General features: G+C 35.6%; 1 protein-coding gene across 3 annotated transcripts in view; it reads right to left on the bottom strand.

Annotated features, from left to right (window-relative positions):
• Positions 1-12,475, bottom strand: part of MAP4K5 (mitogen-activated protein kinase kinase kinase kinase 5) — a 138,054-nt gene that overhangs the window by 15,563 nt on the left and 110,016 nt on the right. For all 3 annotated transcript variants that reach the window (XM_073800491.1, XM_073800490.1, XM_073800492.1), the window contains exons 24-27: positions 10,115-10,229; positions 9,682-9,740; positions 7,128-7,231; positions 5,117-5,294 (exon numbers count right to left, since the gene is read on the bottom strand). In XM_073800491.1, coding sequence (XP_073656592.1) covers positions 5,117-5,294; positions 7,128-7,231; positions 9,682-9,740; positions 10,115-10,229 — 456 coding nt within the window. The remainder of the gene's footprint in view (positions 1-5,116; positions 5,295-7,127; positions 7,232-9,681; positions 9,741-10,114; positions 10,230-12,475) is intronic.

The raw sequence follows: 12,475 nt of genomic DNA, 5'->3' as shown, positions 1-12,475 counted from the left end.
ACAGTTTCAATTTCATTACTTGTGACTGGTCTGCTCATATTTTCTATTTCTTCCTGGTTCAGTCTTGGAAGGTTATACCTTTCTAAGAATTTGTCCATTTCTACCAGGTTGTCCATTTTATTGGCATAGAGTTGCTTGTAGTAGTCTCTTAGGATGCTTTGTATTTCCACGGTGTCTGTTGTAACTTCTCCCTTTTCATTTCTAATTTTATTGATTTGAGTCCTCTCCCTCTTTTTCTTGATGAGTCTGGCTAATGGTTTATCAATTTTGTTTATCTTCTCAAAGAACCAGCTTTTAGTTTTATTGATCTTTGCTATTATTTTCTTTGTTTCTATTTCATTTATTTCAGCTCTAATCTTTATGATTTCTTTCCTTCTGCTAACTTTGGGTTTTGTTTGTTCTTCTTTCTCTAGTTCCCTTAGGTGTAAGGTTAGATTGTTTATTTGAGATTTTTCGTTTCTTGAGGTAGGCTTGTATAGCTATAAACTTCCCTCTTAGAAATGCTTTTGCTGCATCCCATAGGTTTTGGATCGTTGTGTTTTCCTTGTCATTTGTCTCTAGGTATTTTTTATTTCCTCCTTGATTTCTTCAGTGATCTCTTGGTTATTTAGTAACGTATTGTTTAGCCTCCATGTGTTCATGTATTTTACATTTTTTTCCCTGTAACTCATGTCTAATATCATAGCGTTGTGGTCAGAAAAGATGGCTGATATGATTTCAGTTTTCTTAAATTTACTGAGGCTTGATTTGTGACCCAAGAATGTTCCGTGTGCACTTGAGACAGAAGTGTAATCTCCTGTTTTTGGATGGAATGTCCTATAAATATCAATTAAATCTATCTGGTCCCTTGTGTCATTTAAAGCTTGTGTTTCCTTATTAATTTTCTGTTTGGATGATCTGTCCATTGGTGTAAGTGAGGTGTTAAAGTCCCCCACTATTATTGTGTTACTGTCGATTTCCTCTTTTATAGCTGTTAGCAGTTGCCTTATGTATTGTGGTGCTACTATGGTGGGTGCATATATAATTGTCATATCTTCTTGGATTGATCCCTTGATCATTATGTAGTGTCCTTCCTTGTCTCCTGTAACATTCTTTATTTTAAAGTCTATTTTATCTGATATGAGTATTGCTACTCCAGCTTTCTTTTGATTTCCATTTGCATGGAATATCTTTTTCCATCTCCTCACTTTCAGTCTGTATGTGTCCCTACATCTGAAGTGGGTCTCTTGTAGACAGCATATATATATATATATATATATATATATATATATATATGTCTTGTTTTTGTATCTATTCAGCAAGCCTGTGCCTTTTGGTTGGAGCATTTAATCCATTCACGTTTAAGGTAATTATTGATATGTATGTTCCTGCGACCATTTTCTTAATTGTTTTGGGTTTGTTTTTGTAGGTCCTTTTCTTCTCTTGTGTTTCCCACTTAGAGAAATTCCTTTAGCATTTGTTGTAGAGCTGGTTTGGTGGTGGTGAATTCTTAGCTTTTGCTTGTCTGTAAAGCTTTTGATTTCTCCATCGAATCTGAATGAGATCCTTGCTGGGTAGAGTAATCTTGGTTTTACGTTCTTCCCTTTCATCACTTTAAGTATATCATGCCATTCCTTTCTGGCTTGTAGAGTTTCTGCTGAGAAATCAGCTATTAACCTTATGGGAGTTCCCTTGCATGCTATTTGTCATTTTTCCCTTGCTGCTTTCAATAATTTTTGTCTTTAATTTTTTCCAATTTGATTACTATGTGTCTCGGTGTGTTTCTCCTTGCGTTTATCCTGCATGGGACTCTCTGCAGTTCCTGGACTTGGGTGGCTATTTTGTTTTCCATGTTAGGGAAGTTTTTGACTATAATCTCTTCAAATATTTTCTCTGGTCCTTTCTCTCTCTTTTCTCCTTCTGGGACCCCTATAATGCGAATGTTGTTGAGTTTAATGTTGTCCCAGAGGTCTCTTAGGCTGTCTTCATTTCTTCTCATTCTTTTCTCTTTATTCTGTTCCGTGGCAGTGAATTCCACCATTTTGTCTTCCAGGTCACTTATCTGTTCTTCTGCTTCAGTCATTCTGCTACTGATTCCTTTTAGTGTAGTTTTCATTTCAGTTATTGTATTGTTCATCTCTGTTTGTTTGTTCTTTAATTCTTCTAGTGTTTGTTAAATATTTCTTGCATCTTCTCGATCTTTGCCTCCATTCTTTTTCTGAGGTCCTGGATCATCTTCACTATCATTATTTTGAATTCTTTTTCTGGGAGGTTGCCTATCTCCACTTCATTTAGTTGTTTTTCTGGGGTTTTATCTTGTTCCTTCATCTGGTACATAGCCCTCTGCCTTTTCCTCTTGTCTCTCTTTCTGTGAATGTGGTTTTTGATCCACAGGCTGCAGGATTGTAGTTCTTCTTGCTTCTCCTCTTGAAGCTTCTTATGAATATACTTTATGTCTTGTGTTCATGACACACTTGGGAATTCCAGGGCGGACCAGTGGTTAGGACTCAGCATTCTCACTGCCAGGGGCCAGGGTTTGATCCTTGGTCAGGGAACTAAGATCCTGCAAACTGCACTTCAAAAATTTCTCTTTTTATTTCAGCTAACATTTTTCTCTTGTTCTTCCCACTCAAGCTATCAAAAAATGTCCACATTTGCTGTCTCTATTTATTTACTTCCCACTCATCCTTTGCCATTGTAATCTCAGAGCAGTCATTCTTAACTACATCTCTTTGGGACACTCATAGATCCTCTCCCTTAAAAACTGCACATCTGAGCATAAACACAATTATTATTTTGGGTTTTGGTGGACCTCCCAAAGTTCATATATAGTGAAGAATCCAGATGTACAGAATTGGTAAACTGGTGTCCTTTGGCAACATTCCAAAAAATAGCTCTTCTCAGTAAAGGTATGTTCGTGCATTTATTCAACATTTATTGAGTGCTGATAAGTGCTAAGCACCATCCTTGGAGAAAAGGATACTGCAATAATACATCAAACTATGACTAAAAGAGTCTTGGAATAGGAGTTCATTTTAATTGTTACAGCTGTTGCCAGTTCAAGGCATGGCCTCAACAATCAACATACCTGGGAGATAGTTTAGCAATCATTTGTGAATATGGAAAAGCCTAATAAAGGCAGTCTCTGCTTTAGGGTGATTTGAATGTTTACCCTCAGAGTCCTGGCTCTCCTTAGGTAGTAATTTTGGGTCTGCCTTAATTTTAGCCTAGACAATGTTAAAAGTGGGTAGAACAGTTTGCCTCTGGCATTAAAAAACAAAACAAACAACAACAAAAACCCCTCAACCCTCAACCCTGCAAATTCACAAGAGGACTCCCTGAATGCCCAGCCTTAAGCAATGTAACCTCCTAATACATCAGAAGATAGTAGTTTGAAAGCTCACATTAGATAATCATATGAAATGACTTTCTCTACACTATTATTATATACTAACCAATAAAAACAAGTTGGGGCTGTCTGCCAAACATGATCTTGGTTTTTAAATAAACTGACCCAAAACTCTTCTTTTTAGCAATAATTACATGATAGGAACACGTTTCTATTTGGGCTGTTTATATTTCATAATAAATGTCATTTCCACCTTTCTGTTAGCTATACCAGGAAGATATGCATCTACCTCAACCAAAAACATTATTAGAAAGAAAGGTGGGTGCAGGTGGGGTGGGAGGGTAAAAGAATACATTCCTACTTTATTCTACTGGAAATTATGATTTGGTCTACAAAGACAGTGATATTAGTCCAGGGCATGCTGGAACTGGCTTGTACTGGACTGCTAAATTTTCAGAGATTTTGCAAGCCAGATGACATCAAGTTGGTAGTCTGAAATTGGCTGTGGTGGGAGTATTATACCACAGAAATAGGCAACTGCTACAAACCAGGCTTCTCTGCACCCAAGAGTCTATTGTTAAACATTTACTACTGATTCTGAAAATGATATTAGTGCAGTTCTACATTAACTTAAGTAGCTGGGTTTTATAAAAGAGTTCTTATAATTTAGCCTGTAAATGATCAAAAGCCAAAGATATTTAATAAGAACCTTCAAACTTATAATACTTGTTAACAGACTTCTTCTCGAGGTGATAAAGAATGTAACAGTGGTCAGAAATAAGTTATAACTAAAGCTTACTTGACTTCATATATAAAAATCGCTTGATAAATCTGGCTGACAATACACTAGCACAACAAAAACAGTAAACTGGCAAAATGAAGATCTTCATTTTACTTAATTTTTAATATGAATTCTTTAATATTTTATTTTTAAAAATTTAAAACTTTATTTATTTTGGTTGCACTGGGTCTTAGTTGCAGCAGGCAGGCTCCTTAGTTGTGGCTCACGGGCTTAGCTGCAGCTTGTGGGCTCCTTAGTTGCAGCCAGTGGGCTCCTTAGCTGTGGCTCATGGGCTCCTTAATTGTGGCACGTGAACTCTTAGTTGCGGCATGCATGTGGGATCTAGTTCCCTGACCAGGGATTGAACCCTTGTCCCCTGCATTGGAAGGTGGATTCTTAACCACTGCAGCACCAGGGAATTCCCTTGACATGAATTCTTGATTGATTTGTTCCAATTTTAAAGTTTGAAAATAAACTTCTCAACCTTTTCAGAGTTTTCACTGAGATATGTTTGATAAAATCCTAGGCTAACAAACCATTCTCAGAAAATGCAAGAGATATTTTCCTGTATCTTTAAATGGTAAAGCTTGGAGGCCACACATGAGAAGTTTCTATTCCAGTATGAAAAGTACCAGAACTCAATGATTTTAAGAAGTGTGGGGCGAAAGAACCGATAGGAAAAAAAATGTTATTTCTTTGCTTGAGAAGCTGATAAAATTTGAAAAGTATCTTAGAAAACTTAATTATTTAGTAAGTCCAAAGATTAACTGATAACAACTAAGACTTTTAAATGTCAGGACTCATTAAAATTTTCCTTGGTAAAATACTTTGTATCAAATTGCCTCAGGCAAATAGAGATCATAAACTATATGTACATGATCCTCTGGGCTTACTTGGGAAACTATGTTCTGAATCTTTATTTGAAAGAGCCCACGCAGGTTGAACCTATTCTGCTTCTTTTGCAGGCAAAAGCATCAATATTTTAACATAAAGTAAAAAACACTTACCTCCACCAATTTCTGTAAACCATGAAGATGCAGAGTTCAAATTGATTGTCTCAAACTGAACTACCTGATTTAATTCGGTGCCCTTGCTAATAGCTACACAGACCATAGGGTATTCCTGTTCTGGTATTACCAGCATTTCAAAAACATTCAAAGGACTTGGCAAAGGAAAATCAAAGTGCTGCAAAAAATAAACAGATGTATAATTTAGAAACAATCTCCTCATTCATATTGTTGAATAAATTCAACAGAAAGGCTTTCATTTTCTTAATTGATCTAAATCTAAAAAACGACTACCTCTTATCAGCACAAAAACAGACATATAGATCAATGGAACAGAAGAGAGAGCCTAGAAGTAAACCCATACACCTATGATTAATTAATCTACAACAAAGGAGAAAAGAATATACAATGGAGAAAAGACAGTCTCTTCAACAAGCAGTGTTAGGAAAGCTGGACAGCCTCATGTAAATCAATGAAGTTAGAACACTCCCTCACACCATATACAATAATAAACTCAAAATGGTTTAAAGACTTAAATATAAGATATGGCACCATAAAACTCTTAGAAGAGAACACAGGCAAAACATTCTTTGACAAAAATCATAGCAATATTTTCTTAGATCAGTCTGCCAAGGCAAAAAAATAAAAATAAATAAGCAAAAATAAACAAATGGGACGTAATCAAACTTAAAAGCTTTTAGCACAGCAAAGGAAACCATAAACAAAACAAAGAAAACGTCCAGAATGGGACAAAATATTTGCAAATGATGAAACTGACAAGGGGTTAATTTCCAAAATATAAACAGCTCATATAACTCAATATCAAAAAAACAACCAAATCAAAAAATGGGCAGAACACCTATATAGACATTTTCCCAAAGAAGACATACAGATGGCTAACAGGCACATGAAAAGTTGTTCAACATCACTAATTATTAGAGAAACGCAAATCAAAACTACAATGAGGTACCACCTCACAACAGTCAAAATGGCCATCACTAAAGAGTCTATAAATAATAAATGCTAGAAAGGGTGTGGAGCAAAGGGTACCCTCCTACACTGTTCGTGGGGATATAAATTGGTGCAGCCACTGTGGAGAACAGTATGGAGGTTCCTTAAAAAACTAAAAATAGAGCTAACATATGATCTAGCAATCTCACTCCTGGGCATATATCCAGAAAAGATGAAACTCTAATTTGAAAAGATACACGCACCCCATGCCGTTCACAGCGGCACTATTTACAATAGCCAAGACCAGAAACAATCCAAGTGCCCATCAACAGATGATTGGCATAAGAAAATGTGATTGATACACACACACACACACACACAGAGGAATATTATTCAGCCATAAAAGCAATGAAATATTGCCATTTGCAGAAACATGGATGGACCTAGAGAATACTATGCTTAGTGAAGTCAGACAAAGACAAATACTATATGATATTATTTATATGTGGAATCTAAAAAATAATACAAATGAATATATATACGAAACAGAAACAAACTCACAGACAGAAAACAAATAGGAGAGGGAGTGGGGGAGGGATAAATAAGAAGTATGGGATTAACAAACTACTATACATAAAATAGATAAGGAACAAGGATTTACTGTATAACACAGGGAACTATATTTAATATCTTTTAATAACCTATAATGGAAAATAATAACTGAATACTTTGCTGTATAACTGAAACTAACACAATACCATAATACTTCAATTAAAAAAAGGACTACCTTTAAATATCATGATAAGAATCAGTTTTCCATAAAAATATGTTTTAGAGACTTGGCCATATTCTTCTTTATGGCTGTGATATTTCTGGAAGTTTATTAACACAAGTTAAAGATAAAATCTTAAGAACACAAAAATCCCTAAACCCAATAAACACCTATAAATAACTATAAACATGCTAACCCTAGATGGTAGCATTGGGGTCTTATAATTTCAGGCTCAGTTATACATTAGTATTTTCTAAATAAAAAAAATGTAAACAAAGTAACATATACCTTTATTAACATGAATTTCTGCATTGGCTCATACCACTGAAGTAAGACAATTCCAGACTGTAAAGCTCCACAGAGGTATTTATGTCCTGTGTAAGGGTTTCTGACTGGAAAGAAACAAAACAAAACAGACACACCCAAAACACTGAATATTTTTATATAAAAACAAAGTTTAGCTAAAAGCAATTACTAAGTTATACTCACCTAAAACCTAACCCAGCTTTCTGTATAAAGGCAGTGCTGATACATAGGAAAAACCAATTAAATGTGGCCTGCCACTGATACCAAACTATGAATGGAAGAATAATCATTTGAACTGTTAATTGAGGTGATAAAGGATAATTATTGTTTCTGTTCACTAGGATGATAAGAGTGCAGAAAGTAAAGAAAGATGATATCTTTTTCCTTTGGCTTTGTTATACCCTTTCCTTTTCACTCTCTTATCTCAATTTTAATTGTGTACATTTACTTCTAAACATCTTTAATATACTAGGTTCTTAAACATAAAAACAGTATTTTAAGCACCAAAACACCTAAACTATTTTACAATCTAAAGAGCTGCTTAAGTAAATGGACCAAAAGAGTGAATTCTAGGTCTAGTGAATAAAAAGGTCTAGAAGGCAACTGAAATCTATCATTCCATTTAAAAAAAAAAAAAAAACTTATTTATTTATTTTTGGCTGCATTAGGTCTTCATTGCTGTGCAGGGGCTTTTCTCTAGTTGCAGTGAGCGGGGGCTACCCTTTGTTGCGGTGCACGGTCTTATTGCGGTGGCTTCCTTTGTGGAGCATGGGCTTTAGGCATGCGGGCTTCAGTGATTGTGGTGCGCGGGCTCAGTAGTTGTGATTCACGGGCTCTAAAGCGCAGGCTCAGTAGTTGTGGTGTACGGGCTTAGTTACTCCGTGGCATGTGGAATCTTCCCAGACCAGGGATCAAATCTGTGTCCCCTGCACTGGCAGGCAGATTCTTAACCACTGTGCCACCAGGGAAGTCCTATGATTCCATTTTTGGTATAGTAGTTTACAGCTGTCTACTTAAGACAAGATGAAAATAATTATTTTACAACTTAATAAAGATGTAACTTCCTTGACTCAAATCTACAGAAATTCACATTGGTCTTTCCTTCTCCCCAATTTGATTCCCATCAACAGTAATGTTTTGATTATAAGAGTAGTTATTTGCAGTAAGCTCTGTCTTAAGATATTTATGAGTTATACCTCAGATTGTAAGCATCGAGACCTTTCCCGAGTCAGAGATACTGGGAATCTGATAACAGAAATGGACCTGCATCTCCCTAGAAAAATGCTCGTGAAATCTGCTTATAACTAGAGAGTATGCTGTGGACCTAATGCAGCATGAAGATCAATGTTTAGGCTCACTGATTAAACAATAATAAACAGAAAGTTAGGAGCCCAGAATTTGAAGCCACAGACCAGGTGTGATCCCAGGTTCTGCTACTAGTGACATAAGTATCATAAGCTGTTTAAGGGTTAAGTGAGAGAAGATAATTATATAGCACAGAATTTCACCTTGCCCCAAAAGAGGTCTGGTCTTTGTCCTCTCTTCTGGGAGTTAATGTCTAAGCCTCAGGAATGTCATGCCTGACAGGAGTGTCTTTGTTTGCCTGGGGCCTTGGTCAACGTATACTGTAACAGTATGATTTAGAGTGGGGGTTGGCGACACTGGATAGTCTCAGGGTGGGGGACAGTAATGCCAGAAAGACAAACCATGTAATTTAGGGTAGGGGCTTTGGGTCAGGCAATATCACTTGACCTCCAGAGGGGATGGATACTGAGACCAGCCATGTGGGCAATCAAGCATGCCTATGTGATAGAGCCTTAATAAAAACTCTGGACACTGAGGTTGCTGAGTAAGCTTCCCTAGTTGGCAATGCTCTGTGTGTATTGTTACACATCACTGTCAGAAAAGTAACACTGTCCATACGCTGTCTATTACTCCATGGAGAAAGGACAACAGAAGCTCTACATCTGGCATTTTTCCTGGATTCTGCCCTATGCACTTCTTCCCTTGGCTGATTTTAATCTATATACTTTCCCTGTAATAAACCACAACCAGAGTATAACCACTTTCAGTGAATTCTGTGAGTCCTTCTAGTGAATTATTGAACCTGAAGGTGGTTTGGGGAACTCCCCAAACCTGTAGTTGGTATCAGAAGTGAGTGGTTTTGTGTGGACTCTTCCCTCTAACTTCATAGTTGGCCAAAGTCCTGAAATAATAATGTTCATAAAACACTAAGCAATAACCGTTAAATAAATGGTAAGTGTCAAATGAAAGCTAGGATATCAGCAGAGATAGAGCCTTACGGACTATGGTTAAAAAATTCGAGGAACATTATGCTCTGAGAAAGCATCAGAGCAATTATCTTCAAGCATTTTTATGTCCAACTATACATTCCTGAGCTTCAATGGCCCCTTAACTCCTTATTAGAACAAATATAAAGCCTACCTTCCTTCACTTAATACTATAAGACTCTACAGATAATTTTGAAGATGTTAAAAGTTCTAATCATCCAGTTTGAGAAACAGCATTTACTCACCTATGCAACATTTGTGGCAGCCTTTTGTATCAGGAATCTTTGTTGTTAAAGCGAACTTTCTGAAAACGTAAGACAACATAAATGTACTCTACTGCAGTGGTTCCCAAACAGTGAGTGATGGGTGAATCAGTTCCATCAGAACCAGTCAAGGAGCTCTAAGAACCACCGTCTTAAACTCTGACCCCAAACTATCTGATTTTGTAGAACTGAGGCAGGACCTGGGAATCTATATTATAAAACTTCTATGGATGATTGACATGGACAGTCAAGTTACAAGACACTTATCTTTTGAATTCTAGATGACATTTACTTTAGTGTAAACTACCTTTCAAAATTAAGACAAAGGAAGTTTTTTAGTGGGCAAGGAAGACTGGCTGTTTTAAAAATAAACACTAATTCCCCTCACTCCCAGGAGAATCAAAATATTTTGTACCTTGGTAGTATGCGGTCTGGAAACCTATGAGTTTGAATATGGGCAGCTAGTCCTGGTTTTTTGGCTTGTTCAAACAAAGCTATAAGATTATGAGAGTAGAGTTGAAAGGTTTTTCCTATAAAAGAGAAACATGTTATTTTTATTAGAATTATTTAAAGCAGAGAAATACTATTTTCAAGCAAAAGAAAAGATAATTACCTTCTAAAATGATGAGTCCAGCCATGTTCAAAAAACCAAGCAAAACAGAGAAAAACACAAACAAAAAAACCTAGTTAATACTATTTTGAAAGACAATAAGTAAAATGAGTTTTAACAAAGTAGATAATTTTGTTTCCCAGTACATAAATTAGATATATTCTGACTAACAGGTGATCTGGGCAGAATATATGTAAACCTTAATGAAGCCAACATAGGAAAAGAAATTGTTAAACACTGTACAACAGAGTGAGTTACAATGATGTACATGTGATTATTTCAGTACAACATGGAAAATTATATAACTATACCACATTATCTTTCTCAGATAGTCCTATTTATCAATAATCTACCACATTACCTTGGATTAAGAACTGTTTGTGAATGAAGTCTTAAAGATAACACTGAAATACTAAGAAAAATAAAGCGAACTATCATAGGATACAGTAGGGCTACAATTATATCCTGTAATTTATATGGGATAATAGAGCTACAATTTCCATATAATCAAAACCACAGCTGTATTAAAAAGGGGAATACATGGTAAACATTTTCTGACTCATTATATACATGACATGGTACTATAACAACCCAAAATAGTATTTTATTATTTTACTACTGGAAAACATGAAAAAAAAAATGGTTTTACCCTCAACAAAATTTTCTGTATTTTCTCAAAATGCAAACATTCTGCCTAACACTATACCATCCTTCCTTTCTCCAGTACCACTTTATATATAACTAGCTACCCAAGCAGCTAACACATGTGCATGTATGTGCACACCTGCAAAGAAATGCAGACCCTTAAACGGAACGTTTTCTCCTATTGAGCACTGCTACCTATCTTCATTCAGTTCCACAGGTCATTTTGACTACATTTGGAAAGAACCAATTTATAGGCTAATTTTTCCCTGCCTTTCTGTAGTTATTTTATAAATATACAAGATGTACTCTGTGTGGCTTTTAAGCTTATTCCCAAAGACAGGTATAAATAGGGATAAAAGCAGTAAGAGAGTTAGAGGAAAGTGACTCTATATGAATACAACTCAGAATTGTTAATTCAAACAGATCTGGGTTTAAGTTTATTTTCATAATAGTAATATGATATATTAATATTTTATTAAACAAAAGTAAAAAAACTGGGGGAAACATAATCAAAATCAAAGAGATTAAATATTTTGAGGACCCCAGTTTTTTAAAAGACATTTATAGACAATCAAATAATATGCTCTTTGTATACACTGTCATCAGCTCAAATACATACAAATTCCTGAAGACTCTCTACTAGGCGATGGTTAGTAGACGAGTTTAAGTTATACACACTCACACACACATACTTAAAATTATGAAAACGGCATTTCTTAAATTAGGCCACAATTCATAATGATCTGTCAGTGAGTTAAAACTATATCAGCACTGATGCTTTAAAGCATAAGTAGCTGAAAGGTACACTTAATAATGAAAAGCCTGACAGTACAGTAAATAAGAGCTAGGATGTAATCATCACGTATCTATTGAGATACAGAGCATGAAAGAGTATCAAACAAAAAAACTGAAAAAAATTTAAGAAATGTTGAAATAATTTTTCAAAGTGGAGAAAGGGATAAATGCTATTTAAATAGTTGATAGCATTAGGATTAAGGAACAGAGAGAAATAATTAACTACCTTGTATAGTGGTCCCACCAGAGTATTGTTCTAGGACCCCCTGCGGATACCAAAATGTGAGGTCCCTTATAAAAAGTCCCTTATATAAAATGGTGTAGTACTTGCATATAACCTATGCCCATTCTTCCACATACTTTATATCATCTCTAGATTATGTATGATACCTAATATAATGTAAATGCATGTAAATAGTGACCCAGTGCCTGGCAAATTCAAGTTTTGTTTTTTCGGAACTTCCTGGAATTAAAAAAAAATTCTATCTTTGAATTGAATCTGTGCATGCAGATACAGAGGGCCAACTGTACTCTACTATCAGAATGAAAGCGAGCAGCAAGCCTTTAGGTAGCCACTTAAATCTAAAATGTAAGAAAATAGGTTCTGGCAGGTAACAATTAGGGGAAAAAAGCCTAAACACCACCCACCCACCCCCAACAACAACGAAAAAAGAAAAATACAAACAACAAAATTAGAATAGGTTGTTCTGGAACCCATTTGATTAT

Source organism: Tursiops truncatus, chromosome 2 (assembly GCF_011762595.2).
Source record: "Tursiops truncatus isolate mTurTru1 chromosome 2, mTurTru1.mat.Y, whole genome shotgun sequence".
Taxonomy (NCBI): Eukaryota; Metazoa; Chordata; class Mammalia; order Artiodactyla; family Delphinidae; genus Tursiops; species Tursiops truncatus.
This window is presented reverse-complemented; position numbering and strand designations above follow the sequence as displayed.